The sequence below is a fragment of the Larimichthys crocea genome, chromosome XXI (assembly GCF_000972845.2).
Source record: "Larimichthys crocea isolate SSNF chromosome XXI, L_crocea_2.0, whole genome shotgun sequence".
Classification (NCBI taxonomy): Eukaryota; Metazoa; Chordata; class Actinopteri; family Sciaenidae; genus Larimichthys; species Larimichthys crocea.
This window is the reverse complement of record NC_040031.1, coordinates 8,477,776-8,493,416: the sequence shown is the minus strand read 5'-3', so window position 1 is coordinate 8,493,416 and position 15,641 is coordinate 8,477,776. Positions and strand designations below refer to the sequence as shown.

General features: G+C 38.6%; 2 protein-coding genes across 2 annotated transcripts; both read right to left on the bottom strand.

Annotated features, from left to right (window-relative positions):
• Positions 1-446: 446 nt before the first annotated feature.
• Positions 447-3,910, bottom strand: LOC104933902 (acidic mammalian chitinase-like). Its single transcript, XM_010749447.3, has 12 exons — positions 3,676-3,910; positions 3,505-3,553; positions 3,358-3,384; positions 3,043-3,247; positions 2,716-2,772; positions 2,373-2,538; positions 2,151-2,275; positions 1,942-2,065; positions 1,672-1,854; positions 1,406-1,522; positions 1,185-1,317; positions 447-876 (listed from the first exon to the last, which is right to left on the bottom strand). Exons 2-12 carry the CDS (start codon positions 3,527-3,529, stop codon positions 629-631), a joined length of 1,410 nt encoding a protein of 469 aa, XP_010747749.1. The 5' UTR covers positions 3,530-3,553; positions 3,676-3,910; the 3' UTR covers positions 447-628.
• A 4,480-nt stretch (positions 3,911-8,390) lies between these two features.
• Positions 8,391-12,248, bottom strand: LOC104933901 (acidic mammalian chitinase). Its single transcript, XM_010749445.3, has 12 exons — positions 12,213-12,248; positions 11,528-11,582; positions 11,371-11,397; positions 11,074-11,278; positions 10,845-10,901; positions 10,476-10,641; positions 10,257-10,381; positions 10,050-10,173; positions 9,543-9,725; positions 9,338-9,454; positions 9,084-9,216; positions 8,391-8,892 (listed from the first exon to the last, which is right to left on the bottom strand). The coding sequence occupies exons 2-12, from the start codon at positions 11,550-11,552 to the stop codon at positions 8,585-8,587; spliced, it is 1,470 nt and encodes a 489-aa protein (XP_010747747.1). The 5' UTR covers positions 11,553-11,582; positions 12,213-12,248; the 3' UTR covers positions 8,391-8,584.
• Positions 12,249-15,641: the final 3,393 nt, after the last annotated feature.

Genomic DNA, 15,641 nt, shown 5'->3' with positions numbered 1-15,641 from the left:
GGTAATACTGAGCCCTGCCCCATCTCACCTGTCTTATCTTTCAGTTTTCTGATGACACTGATATGCTCTGTGTTATATTTGTTATGTTATATGTCAAGTTGTACCCTGCTTGCCTTAAGTGATTCCTTCCCCACATGCATCAGTTTGGCAATTTGTATTATTATGCTTTGAAGGGTAGAAATACAGGAGGAAACAGAAGTTTCAGAATCGAGATTTGTGTTCCACTAAAAATTTATTTGAAAAGTTTATTTTGATTAATTAATCAAGATGTGTTTATACTCAGCAAAGTAAAATCTAAAAAATGTATTTTTTTGACAGCAGTGCTGAAAAAGCTCGACAGTTCAAGTGTATGGTAATGTTTAGGTTTGTGGAGCAAAATATGGAGAAAAAAATTTAAAATAATAAGCAGATTGAAATGATGAGACAGCAGTCATCGATGTTGGCCAATTTGTTTGCAATCTTTAATGTTACATTTTTAACATAAAAATGCATTGTATGTATACAATAGTAATGATATGACTCATTTGGTTAGATGATTATATACAGAGTGGATACAAGAGAACTTTTACAGTCTGGTTAATACCTGACATTTGCATCAGCTGAAATACACATTGTCTCCACCTATGGCTCAGGGCCAAACGCAGCACTTGCAGCTATCATCGAAGACTGATCCATTTCCACAGGACCTCACGTGGGTGATGCCACCAGCGCACATGTAGAAGCTGGCCCTGTCATCTGGATGGGGATACAGGCCGTCAGGTTTTCCGTTGCAGAAGCCGGATCCTGGAGCGTGGGTGGTAGTAGTGGTGGTGGTGGTTCTGGTAGTGGTGCTTGCACCGGGTTTGGGTGTAGTGGTAGGGGGAAGTGGGGGCAGCTCTGAATGGACGGAGGAGAAGAAAGTTGGTCGGTGATTCTCAAAATGGTAAATGGTAAAGTAGTTTATATGACCAATCATGTCATCTTCACCTTATAGACCCTTATAACAGAGATAATGGGTGTCCAAAAAAATAGCTGGAACTGGAAGTTTAAACTAAAAAGTGTGAATGTTTAATGTGTTAGCCAAAAAGAATGAGTCCTGACAGAATGATAAGGTACTAGAGGTAATAGTTAGCAATCACACTCAGACATTACTATCTGTCTTGACCACAGTCCAAAACATTTACATAAAAATGCCTTGGACATACCAATAGCAAGAAGTTTGCGGAGATGAGATAGCAGAGGGTGGCTGCCCATTCCACAGAATCGTCCAGCAAAGTCATCCAAATCGAGGGCCCACACAAAGGCACCACCAAACTTCTGCTCCTGCATGTAGCGCACCTGTTGGCACAAAATTTGAGAGAAATTGGTGTCAATAATTTGGATATGCTGTGAATGTGACAAAATATGAAGCTGATTTGACACCTACCTTGATTTCATAGCTCTCCTGGTTGTCAAATCCCACCCACTCGTTGTTCTTGAAGGCATAGGGAACTTTTTGGTCCTCAATCCAATGAAGAGAGGTGCCCTTCAGGAAGGTGCAGATCTACACCACAGACAATATCATAAGGTTTGAAGCTTTACTATTTGTACATTGTCTTTTTACAAGGACTATTTAATGCTAATTTAATGTAATTAATGTCTACTGTGCATCATATCATATTTTGGTTTACTCAAGCCTTATTTAAACTGCACCTCATAGTAGGACCAGAAGCCACCTTCACGTGTGTATGGACCAGCTGATGCAGGACCGCTGGCAGGGGCTCCAACGCCAGTGTCTGATGATGTCAGACGGAAGGTACGACCATATGAAGCAAATCCCATATGCAGCTTCTCCACCGGTGTGCCTTGGTCTCTCCAGTACTTCATGGCAAAGTCCTACAAAAGTTGATGGAGGAGGTGAAGTAAAACCCTTTAAAAGGTACCCCTCAAGTATTTTTTCGCTAGTCCCCAAAATCTACTTACGGTGTTAAAGTAGATGAGATCACCAAAGTCCTCAGATCCACGGAACAGTGGGCTGTTGTGTCCAGTGAACTGCTCCCAAGTTCCATGGAAGTCATAGGTCATCACATTAATGAAGTCCAGTTCTCTGGAAAAGCAGAAATAGTCAAAAACTTTGCCAAACTTTGCATTTTTTTCTCTTCAAGAGATAATATTCATGGAAGTGCCCTCACTTGGCAATTTCAGCAATTTCATATCCAGCATCAATGGTTCCCTTTCCAGCAGCCACTGCAGCAGTCAGCATGAGCTGAGAATTGCCGGTGGTTTTGGCCTCAGCTGCGTAGGCAGCAACAAGTTCCTGCAAATATATAACAAAGAGGAAGTAAGAATAAAGTGAACATGACATAAATCATAGAATAGTAGCTGTGAAATTTAACTGGAAAATGTTTACCCACCCTGCAGAGCAGAGTGAACCTCTGCTTGTCCTCTGGAGGACTTCCACGACCTCCAGGGTACTCCCAATCCAGATCCAGACCATCAAATCCATGAGTCCTCAGGAATTTGATAGAAGACTGGATGAACGTCTGACGGTTGGCTGGAGTGGACACCATGATGGAGAACCTGAGGAAGTAACAGACAGTTCATACTTGGAGTGGTCTAAAAACACTTTGCTTTTAGGAAACAACTGATCGCAGTGAAAGGCATGCATGGACAATATTTAGGATGGTTATGACTTGAATATGTAAATAACTTCAGATTATGTGATATATTGTGTTTATGGTTTGAAATGTTACTCACTGTCTTGAACCAAAGTTCCATCCACCAACAGCCAGCAGCGTCTTCAGATGAGGATTTCTGGAAAAGAAGCACAGAAGGTTGTTAAGACTACATATTTCCACCACACCTTGTTCAAGTTTGTAATTGCTTGAAACACTAGCACAGTGTATAATTTAGTGTCAAGTAATGCATTTCCATTTTACGTTGGGGAACTCCATTTCATCAAGCATTAACCTGCTAAAGGTTGCTTGTGCTCGACTTCTACAAGCACCAGAGGTACTGGCGCTTAACCTGACCTCTGACCTTAACTGCATGTGATACATGGGTATCTCAACCCTGGCCACCTACTTGGTTTTCAGGGCATTGAAAGACTTGTAGAGGACATCGTCATTCCACTCATAGGTCACCAGCTCGTTGTTATGGTTGATGATGGAGAAGGCATAGATCAGGGTTGTGCACAGGAAGGGGTCCACATCCTGTGGCATGTACTTCCCTTCGCCAGGTCTGTACTGGGACCAGTTGGTGAAGTAACACACCATCTGGGTGGCAGATCCTGTGTGGTAGTAAAGGAACATTAAAGAAGCATGGACTCCAGGAATTTTATTGATTTTATTTTTAAGGGAAAATCCAAATGCTAGTTCATAAAAAAGTATCATGACTTACCCAGCTGGCATATCACCAGGCATAAGCCTAATGAATATAGAAACGAAAGGGTTAGAGAAATAAAACTACACATTCTAAAATATAAAAAAATATATTAGTAAGGAATAATAGAACTGCATATATACAGCACAAAACTGAGACCAGTACCTGCTAGAATTGTGAGCCTAGTCATCTTGAATTCACTTCTTACACTTTACTGGAAGACAAAAAGTAAATTAGGGTCAGTGATTAAAGCAAAGAGGAAAAGCTACCATCTAAATAAAATCATTAATTTAATTAAAAACTGATGTAGACGATTGTTTTCTCCTGTAGACTTACCATGCACAAGATGGGAGACTGACACAACAGTGGCACAGGTTTATCTTTTATACAGTTGACTGTGTGCTGAGAAAGGGGGAGTGTAGCAGTCTTTGATAAATTAGGGCAATAAATTGAATGATTATTAGGACCTATTTTGATAAGATTCTGCAAAGTCTGAAACACATGTGACAGTAATTTAGTCAGTGCACCACTCTGTTCAGGGCTTGCACGCGACACATGAACCAGTTGTAATTTATGTCAGTGGACATATAACTCGTTATCATATCATTAATCAGTCAAATGACAGAGCACTGTGGCTAGTCCTGATTTTTTACCTTCAGTAGTGTCTTTGTATCACTGTTATCATGATAACTTAACTAAAGGTTACTTTTAAATGTATAAATCAGTTACATTCAGTCAGCTGAAAGGTAATACTTACAAAAATGAATGCCAGCAGGGATCAGCAACAGAAATAATAATAATAATAATAATAATAATAATAATAATAAGAAGAAGAAGAAGAAGAAGAAGAAGAAGAAGAAGAAGAAGAAAGAATTCTGAAATTCAATAACACTGAATAAATCAGTTTTTATTTATTTTATTTATAGTCTTATAAGCAGCCATAACCTTGTGAAATTAAACTGAATGAGAGCGCTGAAGTAAAATAAAAGAAAATTACCAGGCGACAACTAATATATTTTGACTGACTACACAATCATGTTCTAAAACAGGCCTACATTATGCATTATAAAATAACATGCTTGAGAATCCCCTGTTCCCATTCCTAGATTAACAGCTTTGATTACTTTATCTCTTTCCTTTGTTGAACACCGCCCATGACCATTGACCATCAAGATGTTCCACTGCATTCTTGGCACTCTTTGTTTTTCCACTCCTCAGTAGTGAGCTGGATACACAGGGTGGTGTGTCATAAATCAAAAATCAGACACAGCAATGTGAAGACCTGCACAATCTACAAACCCCAAAGATGTTAAGTTTACAATAGTATGATATGAGTAAGAGCATCAGGTAGCAACAAAACAGTAAAACATGTAATATAGTAATAATCAAAGCAGATTAATAAATTATGTGTAGTTGTGTCTGATGTAGGGCCACCATTTGTCATTGATTAATCTACACACTGATAATTCATTTGAACCATACATCATTAATAATTTACTCTATGACTTTATTACATTAAATAATTATTTTATTTCATTATGACATAGGTTATGCCAAATTGCAGTCTAAAGTTACGAGAACCAGTAGTGATGACGTGCCTTGCTTTGTCTAACCAGATGTCAAGGTGTGAAATGAACAAAAATACATGACATAATCATCCATGGGCCAGACTGAATGTTAATGTGAGTAAAACTATCATAATCAATAACATGATGGTAAAACCCAATACATATATATATATTTACACAATGTTGTAAGAACATACTAATGACATATCAGCAACACTAAAGGAACATAGGAAACATGACTGCAAAAGTGGTAACTCACATCCTTCAAAATAAATGTCTGTGCTTCAATCCATATACAATGAATCCAAAATATTTTCCCTGTCTCTGTGCAGCAACATCACACTAAGGTACTACATGTGTAATTGAGCTGTGCAATTATCTGGACAACATACACTTATCTGCATAATTTCTAGATATTGGTCAAAATAATAAATTAGGAGAGAGAGATGAAGATAAACACGTTAACCATCTTAGCTAAAGCAACACGTGTTCTGCAAACCACAAAAGTTTCCAGGTTCAGGTTTTTCTACAAGAAACTCAAGGATATTATATTGACTAGATCTGACCTCATATATGAATTAAAACTGGCATGACTGCAGAAGCAGTTATTACAGTGCAGTCATGATATGACGAAACCAGAGCTATGTTTCATCATACATTCATCATTCCCAACACAAAATTGCCAGTTATAGTTCTGGCATTTGTGAAGTACTATACTTCTGTACTGTACTGTTCATAGTCAGTAAGTCAGTCAGAAAAGCACAAGCATGCACCATATTCTTTAAAAATGTGAAGTTGGATTTTAATCTAAACACATGACTTTCTGACCCAAACAGCTGATTTGTGGTGCAATATACTGCAGGGTGTGTCATAGCTCTGTTTCTGTGCCTCTGTTCTGTATGACTGTTGTGATTACTTCAAATGAACTCACTTAAGAATTTGTCACACCATTTTTCAACTGTTATCTCCACCCACCATAGAGTCCTACTAATGATGTCACAGTTTTCCACTGACCAACATGCAGTGGTAACAAACTATGATAACCTGCAAAAACAATAAAGAAGAACACATTATGGTAAATGGACTGCACTTATACATCTCCTCTATAGTCTTCCGGTCACTCAACATGCTTTTACACTACATATCTCTTTCACACATATTCATACACTGAGGGGAAATTTGAGGTTCAGTATCTTGCCCAAGGACACTTCGACCTGCATGGGGATCGAACTGCCGATCATCTGATTAGTGGACATATGCACAATGCATTATGGTCTGTAAGAGTGAATGTGAACATAAACAAACTACAGGAGCACATAAAGTTTACAAAGTATAGTCTGGCACATACAGAATAATCTGGTGAAGACCTGGCTTATAGCAGGAGTGATTACTGGATGAGACACAGGTGTGCCTTGGTGCTGAGACCAGCCATGCTCTGTGCCAGGCACACAATGTCACACACACTCATGCACACACTGCACGGGAAAAACAGAAAAACGTGGCAGAAAAGCACAAAGACAAAACCCAACAAGAAAACAAGCATAAGCATGACAACAAAAGCAACAAATACTTTGACTAGCAAATATTGTGTTTGTCAACCATAACCCCTAGAAGACCAGCTAAGTTATTTTTTTTGCAAAGGATGGTGAATAGACAGATGCATGTAATGACCTAACCCACTGAAGACTAAGATCATAATTCTTTTCTTTTGGATGCAGCATATGCAGTAAACTGGATATTATAACCGCATTACTCTGTATTGTTTTTAGGCACTGAATTTAAAACCAGAGGACTTTGTCATTAACAAACTGACTAACTTCCAATCATGGAGCAGAACAGCAGTACAGAATGAGGTCGAGTGCAGCTGCATGGTAATAGGCTGTGTTTTGAGATGATACAGCTGCACTCGGGCCTCCTTCTGTGCTGCAGAATACTGCAATTTGAGAGTTCTTCTTCTACCTTCTATGTTGGTATGCAGTTGTTGTTAGCAATTATTTTTTGCACTCTCCATCCGTACATTTAGCTACAGTACCAGCAGTTTCCAATTATTCTCACAAAGAAAATTGCAAGCAAACATCTTTTATAGAGAATTTTAACTGATTGCAATGCCCAGAAACAAAATGTGTCTCCATGATGTGCTTTCCTACTTGCATACCTTATAAAGAGAATATTAATGTCAAACTGTCTTATAGTGGTACCAAAGGTGCATTTGCATTCCCCACTATCTTAAATCTCAATAGATTATTAGTTGAAATAAATTAGTGAATTGGTAAAGTGGTTCTTTGCAGCCAAAATCTCTTCACAACAATAACACTGATCATCTCAGTTTTTAGTTCCAAGTTGCTTATAAAGGGCTAAAGGACACGTGTGATATGGTGACGGGGAATGCCGAATATGAGGTAACACATTCTGGCAGGCGATCATCAGATCTAGTATCACACAGATACTGAGGTGTTGGCACTGACACACCCCTATCACTTGCCTGAATATAAATACAAAGGTCTTCAGGCAGAAATACAGACACAAACAATTCCAATTGTGACTGATATTGCTCTATTATATAAATGTGCTACACTTTAGCCTCAGCCTAATGGCACTATACAATTGTTGTAGAAATAAATAATTAAATACACAAATAAATGAAAAATAGATCAGAAGCTATTTATGTATTTTTACATGTATTTATGCATTTATTTATGTATGCCTATCATCAATTTTGTCCTTCATAATATAGGACACTAGGGTGGTCCTGAAAAATGCAAAAAGCCAGTGTTTGGTTTGTCCATTCTGCACCCAGAGGACCTGCTCCTCCTGTAGATATAAAAGGCTCATTCTAAGGTAATGGAAACACAATTTTTAGATTATACACTAATGAATAAATTACATTTCTGCCATATTTTGTCAATTATTTGTTTAGTTTGTGACCACAAATTTGGTTTGAGTTCTGTTGTTGCTAGAACTACTGGTACTGTTTTGTTTCCCATTCATCACACAATGCAAGAGACAACGCATAACTGCTTCACATGCCGTCCACCAAAACAAGGGACATGTGATAGACCAGCCTAGTTGCATCCTCAGTTGTCGACTAAAGACTACAACAAAATAGAAATCTTTCCTCTAGGTAGACTATGCCCATTTAGGTCTTCAGCGCTTCAAAAATTTCATCACATCATGACATCACCAAACAAGGAGGAGTCAACTTTGTTGCAAAGGTTACAGTTTCTATCTACATTACCTCCAAAAGAATCACAATAAGTCTCAAAGGCAATTCAGTTAGTCTATACAATATATAATATCATATGTTTCTATCCTTCACCTTAATTGTTCAGTCTTGAGGTTGGGGGTGGAGCACAGCTTGGGGGGTAGTCACATCCATTCCAAATTCATCATAAATAATGCTTGGTCTTGCCTTTGCACGGGAGATTTTTAGTGGGTGGGGCAAGGGGGATCTTGCTAATACTATATTGTTGCTTTGAATCATCGTCAAACATTTTTTAAATTTGTTATAATTCTTTTATTGTTGCTGGATATACACTTTTTGAATTTCTTGTCAATTCTAATTTATAATAAAAAGCTGTTTTCTAAACATCACAATGTTACAACTTTTTAAAATAAAAAAGCATACACACAGAGACATTATGCTTGTAGACAGTACTGAGTCCTCAACTAGTTAACACTTAGGGCCACACACAGCACTTGCAGCTGTCTTCGAAGACAGTGCCGGCTCCACACACATTATCATAGGTTCGTCCACCTGCACACACATAGAATTTGGTCCTGTCATCTGGATTGGCGTAGATGCCATCAGCCTTGTCTTTGCAGAAGCCGCGTCCTGGGACAGGGAGAGTGGTCTTGGTAGATGGCGCAGTTGTGGTACCACTGGGTTTGAGGGTGGTTGTGAAGACTGGTGCACCGGTGGTAACTGGTGATGCTGTGGAAGTAACGCTAGGTTTCTTGGTTGTGGTCGATGGAAGTGGAGGCAACTCTGTAAGAGGTAGAAACAGGATTATGTCATACTACAAGGCCAGATTTGAAAACATATAGCTAGTATAAAGTGCCACACAGGTTCCCAAAAACCTGCCGAGAACTTTGTGCATGATAACTTCATTATTTTAGTCTTACTTTGACAAGCTGGAATATATTGGCACGAAAAAAAGTATGACAAGTAAGAGTTACCACTATTGATGAGTCTGCGCAGATGGGACAGAAGAGGATGGCTTCCTGCTCCACAGAACTCTCCTTTGAAGTCATCTAGATCCAAGGCCCACACAAAGGCACCGCCGTACTTCATGTCCTTCATGTACTGGACCTGTCGATTGAACAAGAAGATGAGTCAACCACAAACTAAAGAGTATTGAACCCTGTCTCTTAAACTCCACACTGATGACCAGTGCTCAATCTGTAACCTCTGTGTATTGAGGTCCACATACCTTGATCTCATAGCTCTCCCTGGTGTCAAACCCCACCCACTCATTGTTCTTGCTGGCATAGGGAACTTTCTGGTCCTCAATCCACTGAATAGAGGTGCCCTTCAGGAAGGTGCAGATCTGAAAGACCGGATTAAAGAAAGGCCATTTGTTTTTGTCCATCCCTTATATTAGTATCAGTATGTATTTCATGTTGTTTAGACTTTACCTCATAGTACGACCAGAAGCCAGCTTCACGCGTGTATGGACCAGCTGATGCAGCACCGCTAGCTGGGGCTCCAACGCCAGTGTTGGATGATGTCAGACGGAAGGTACGACCATAAGCAGCAAATCCCATCATCAGCTTCTCCAATGGGGTGCCCTTATCTCTCCAGTATTTCATGGCATAGTCCTGGAAGAGAAATTGAGGGATGAAGCATACAAAACAGAGAAATGGATTTCTTTATGCATACAGTAGCAACTGAATGATTTCAGTCTGAGCACATGCTAACACAGGTTTTCTGTAAACCAGCAAATAATTATTTGTTAATTATTAGGTGTTGCTCACACTTGATAAAGTGTATCTAATGTCACAGAGGGCCTATACGCACATAGTTGTAGTATGTTCCATAATTGTGATCTGGATATAACTAGATATATGTATTCCTGTGTCATTTGTGCTGTAATAAGTCACCCATCAGTGTTTAAGGCTCCATAGCACCACTACGTCTCTTACAGTGTTGAAGTATATGAGGTCACCACTGTCATGTGAGCCACGGTAGAGTGGGCTGTTGTGTCCAGTGAATCGCTCCCAAGCTCCGTGGAAGTCATAGGTCATCACATTGATGAAGTCCAGATGCCTTAAAATCCATATAAAATACTGATTAAGATGAGTTACTGAGCCAACTCAAAAACAAAGACTAATTTAAAAAATCTGCAATACTTGGCAATTTCAGCAATTTCATATCCAGCATCAATGGTTCCCTTTCCAGCAGACACTGCAGCAGTCAGCATGAGCTGAGGATTGCCGGTGGTTTTGGCTTCAGCTGCGTAGGCTTCAACAAGTTCCTGAAAAAGAAGAATACTGATCAGGCACTTTCTAAAATATGGTGTTATCAATAGAATAGGTTTACTCCCTATGGCCCTAGTGTTTATAACCCACCTTGCAGAGGAGAGAGAACCTCTTCTTGTCCTCTGGAGGACTTCCACGAGATCCAGGGTACTCCCAGTCAAGATCCAGACCATCAAATCCATGAGTCCTCAGGAATTTGATAGAAGACTGGATGAACTTCTGACGGTTGGCTGGAGTGGACACCATGATGGAGAACCTGAAGAATTGTGATTAAAATTAAACTCAGACTAAGACCCTGAAATGCATGAGAGCTGTTGATCATGAGTGTTATGTTTTTACTTTAGTCTAAATGGATGGCAGATTACCCTTTTTTGATTTAAATAAATGTCATTCCATATTCAATACATGGGGTGAAACATAATTATCACATCTACCAAGACAAAGATCTCCAATACTCACTGAGTTGAGCCAAAGTTCCATCCTCCAACAGCCAGTAAGGTCTTCAGACTGGGGTTTCTTTAAAACATAAATGTGGTTTGATATGATTTGCATGTAGCAGAATATTTGAATTGAAAGAGTTTGTTGGTTGGTTTGTCACACAGAGTCTGTATATATAGATAAACTTCACATTTCAATTGGTCATGTAAACACACAGGAGATTTCATACTGTGAACAGACAAGTTCTTACTTGCTCTTCAGGCCATTGAAAGTCTTGTACAAGGTCTCATCATTCCATTCATAGGTAACCAACTCGTTTTTGTTGTTGATGATGGAGAAAGCATAAATCAGATGGGTGCACAGGAAGGGATCCACATTTTGAGGCATGTATTTCCCAGTCCCAGGTCTGTATTGGGACCAGTTGGTGAAGTAGCATGCCATCTTGGAAGCAGTTGCTGGAGATCAGTGAAAGCAAATCTGTGGTTAGCATTATCTGTTTGTCTATTATTTTCATACATTATACATATAACTGTGAAGTGTAACTTACCCAGCTGGCACATCACCAGGCACAAGCCTAAAGGATGACAAAATTAGCGATGAATGTTTTGCATGTGTAATAGATAACATAAACATACAACCTTTAATGTATCATGCTGCAGAGACATCGTGGTGACATAAAGCACTGAGGCCTGATGAGCATTTACCTGCTAGAACAGTGAACTTGGTCATCTCGATTTCACAACTTCAACTTCTTTTTTTCTGGAATGAATAAACAGATTTGTCAGGGAAAAAAAGCAAAGACCAAGAAAATGAACATTATGATTACATATTACATATATACATAACTTAACTATAACTATTGTGAACTCAAAGAATATGACAAATAGAACAATTTGAAGTTGCTGATGCAACAATAACTGTTTCAACTAATTTGAACCATCATATTTTTGTTCTTATTTAAATCAAACATTGTTTTAAGTTAAATTAGTTACCGTATAGATTTGTTTCAGCGAGTCATAATAGCAGAAATAACATTACACATGTACCATGTTCTTAAAAACTTAATTTTACAAAACAAATGCCTTAATAATTCGTATCCTCAGTGCCCTTTCCCTGTAAGCACAGCCTATGTTGTAAATGTGACCACATCTGGATGATGTGAGAGTTTAACTTTCACATTTCCAATCCAGCCCTTATCACAGCGGCAGCATTTTCCCAGCTTACGGGAAGCACAGTATATACATTAGTCTATCTTAATGATTTAATGAAATAAGTCTATAAAAAACTCAGGATCCTAGATCACACTAGACTATTAGTCTGTCCTGGTATAGCTCTTGGAAACACAATGTAAAAAGAAGTGAAAGTGCTGAATTCCCTGTGCAGACTTACCTTGGGATCTCAGATGGAGTCAATGTGCATGAGTTTTTCCGGCTTTTTATACACACTCCATAGAATATCAGTTCACCTCATATACCGTTAAAAGGGAGTTGGTCAATAATGACATGTTCAGTCTATTGTAAAGATAAGTACATCTAAGCTGTACTGACAGATGGTGATAAGCTATAGTATATGGTATAAAAACAACATATGTATATGTGATATATGGCTCAATTTAGGTCATGACAAGACTCAAGCTGCTCACAACTGTTCAGTACAGAAAATGTGCACTGTCTGCAGGAATTCAACATAATGCATTACTAATATGTTACTGTCATCTCCTTAACAGTGTTAGTAAACCACCAATCAAACTGTATTTTGGTGTCATTTATTAGCAGGTAGAATTGTTTCCAAGGTAACACAGCTCAACAATGCCCTTGGACTTTGTTGCCTCACATTGCTTTGTTTCAAATGAACCAAGAGCATGTCCTGCTGCACCTGCAAGACAGCAACTAGAACATACAGCATATATTTATTTATTAATAAGATGTGTGTAAAAAGCTTGTAAACCACAAATATATATTCATGTGGACTGGTTAATGCAGCAGTTTAGTTTTTACATCACACACGGGTAGAAAAAATATATATTAAATAAAATACAATCACATTTTGTAATGACTTGTAAAGATTCTTGGGCTGGTATTGGGATTTCTAGCCCATTGGGATTTCTAGTAGAACAAGGTACTAGGTTAACCATGCAACAGTTTATTTATTAGAGTTATGTTTCTCTCTACCTGATGAATGCAAGTTTAATATTTTCTTTTACTTCTGTTCTTCACTAACTTCTCTAGGAAGTTTTTTTTGTGTGTGCATCAAATGCTCCATTATGTTCGCTGTGTCTAGCTGTAGTTTGGTGCCATGCAAGTAGCTTGCAGCTGGTTTATTGGAGTTTTTTGGTGAAAACAGATCCATGTTGCTCCTGCAAATAATGGTGCAGATGAGAGAGTGACTGGAAAACAGTGAAATTGTGGGCTAAAACACAAAAGCAATAAGCTAAAAGAAGCACTCTGCATAAGTAATTCCTCAACATCAGCTGTTAAGAACCAGGCTGTCATGGCTAAATTGCTGCCTAGAGACCAAGTTGTGATTCAGTTCAAAAAGTGAACCCAAATGGAGACGAGTGGGTAGAATGAACAAAAGATAAGTTTAATAACTTACGGAATAGGCATGTTAACACAAAATAACAAAAGGTGACTGGGGAGAAAATCAACAATCCAAGATATTACCAAAGAACAGAACTCCAATGATGAAAATACAGAATTGAGATTCACTATGAGCAGGAGCAGAAACACAGGGAGAAGCATTAAGACAAAATAACTCAGTACTGGGGAAAAGACACAGATGACCTGGCAAGTGGAAGAGGCCTAATAGAGGGCTACATCATTAATTAACACAAATGACACAATACACAGGCAGGGAAAACAAAGAGACAGAACGTAAAGTAACACAAGACACCCGAAGAAAGACTCTTTTAACATAAAACAGGAAATGCTAAAACAGAAATCCAAACCATGATAAACTACTACTGACGGGGGGAGCAAGAAGAAGAAGAGAACTGCTTGGGCCAAGAAACACAATGAACGGACATCAGACCAGTAGAATTCTAGACTTCAGTCTGATGAGTCTAAATATGAGATGAGACGTTAAAGAAGGTGAACAAATGGTATGTGCATGTGTGGTTCTCACCATGGAGCATGGAGGAGGGGTGTGTGATGATGTGTGATGGTAAGGGGGAGATTTGCTGGTGACACTGTTGGCGATTCTTTCAAAACTGAAGGCACACTTAATCAGCATGGCTACCATAGCAGCGACGTGTTATCCCATCTGGTTTGACCTTAGTGTTTGTTTTTCATCAAGGACAGTGACCCAAAACACACCCGGCTATGCAACGGTTATTTGACCAAGAAGGAGAGTATCTGAGTGATGCATCAGATGATCACAATCACTTGTCAACTGAAACCCAACTGAGATGGTTTGGACTGCAGAGTGAAGGGAAGATTTCCAGGTGATGTCCTCACCTGACTGAGAGAATGCTAAGAATGCCAAAAGTGTCATTAAAGCACAATAATCTAAATATAAAACACATAATTCAATTAGGCAGACCAAAAGTGACCAACCCATCAAAAAATCAACACTTCAAGCTTTGTTCCCTAAGAGATAGAAAAGCAAACTCATCACAGATACAGATATTTCCCAAGACTCCAGTCAGCAAAGGTCCTGTCCAAAGAAGGCCATCTCAGAGGACGACTCATGGACTTTCCTCCACAGTCAGCTGACTTCAACTCCACTGAACATTTATGGGGGTCATTTAGTAGAAAGTCAAACATTCTGTTACATCACAAGAGGCCAACTCGAGTTCACACAGTCGTTAAAGCAGAAAGGGACAAACCAGAAACTACTACTACACATATTGTGAAATGCATGCATTTTGCAAAGATTCAGCTTTGTATTCATATCATATTATATTATGGATAGCTAGACAGAGCTAAGCTAAGCTAACCACATCATGTGTCTATGTCTCTAGCTTCATACTTTTCTGAAAGATTTTCTGATTAAGATTAATCTTCTCATATCTCTCTTATAAAAGACAGTGAGTAAGCACATTTCCAAACACGTTAGATATTCTTTTAATGCAGCCCCCCACTGGCAAATCTCCTCTTCTCTCCTTAACAGAAGCTGAACTGTCCAAGGACGTACAGATAATTTCATTAATAATCTCTTCTATCTCCTCAAATGCTCTTAACCCATTGTACATAAAGTTGCTTAACCCAGATTACTTTATCTCTCTTGTTAATGGTAGAAATTGCTGTGATAACATATTGGAGCACAAATGAATGATTCATATTTCTATTGATAACATAGTTAACATAGTTATATAACTCATTTGTGTATGCTGGTGTGACAATGTAGCCTATTTGTAGTTTTGTGTTTGTCAGAAGTGTTTCATAATGTACAGCCACCAGAGTCTCAGTAGTCCATTCATCTAAAAGAGAAGAGAGGATCTTGTCTTATCGCTGCTGCTGCAGAAGCACGCCTCGTAAACACTTATCTAAGTAATAAACATAAATCTACAGTGGTGTAAAATGGCGCAACTGCTCGCTGTTCATGTTTTCCTTTTCGACTTTTGAAGGCTGAGCTGAAATCTGTCCAGGGGTCGACAAAACTTATAACAATATAAATTTGAACAATGTACATCCAATGAAAATTTTGTTTAATTAGTTGTCTCCCTGCTCCTTTTTAATCTCTGGATGTGTATATTACATTAATGGTTCATAAATTCATTTAAAAAAATCTTTCTGAGAGTCCTCTCAGTTGGGCAGTTTGATTAAAAATAGTGTAGAAGGATAGAAAGAATAGATTGATTTACCTACGGCACACTAA

Coding starts and splice junctions, on each gene's coding strand:
- LOC104933901 (XM_010749445.3), bottom strand. CDS start 11,552: ATGACCAAGTTCACTGTTCTAGCAG. Junction 11,398..11,527: donor CAAGTTCACTGTTCTAGCAG/GTAAATGCTCAT, acceptor GTCATCCTTTAG/GCTTGTGCCTGGTGATGTGC. Junction 9,217..9,337: donor GGGAGAGCTATGAGATCAAG/GTATGTGGACCT, acceptor TTCAATCGACAG/GTCCAGTACATGAAGGACAT.
- LOC104933902 (XM_010749447.3), bottom strand. CDS start 3,529: ATGACTAGGCTCACAATTCTAGCAG. Junction 2,276..2,372: donor GGTTCACTCTGCTCTGCAGG/GTGGGTAAACAT, acceptor ATATATTTGCAG/GAACTTGTTGCTGCCTACGC. Junction 1,855..1,941: donor ATCTCATCTACTTTAACACC/GTAAGTAGATTT, acceptor CAACTTTTGTAG/GACTTTGCCATGAAGTACTG.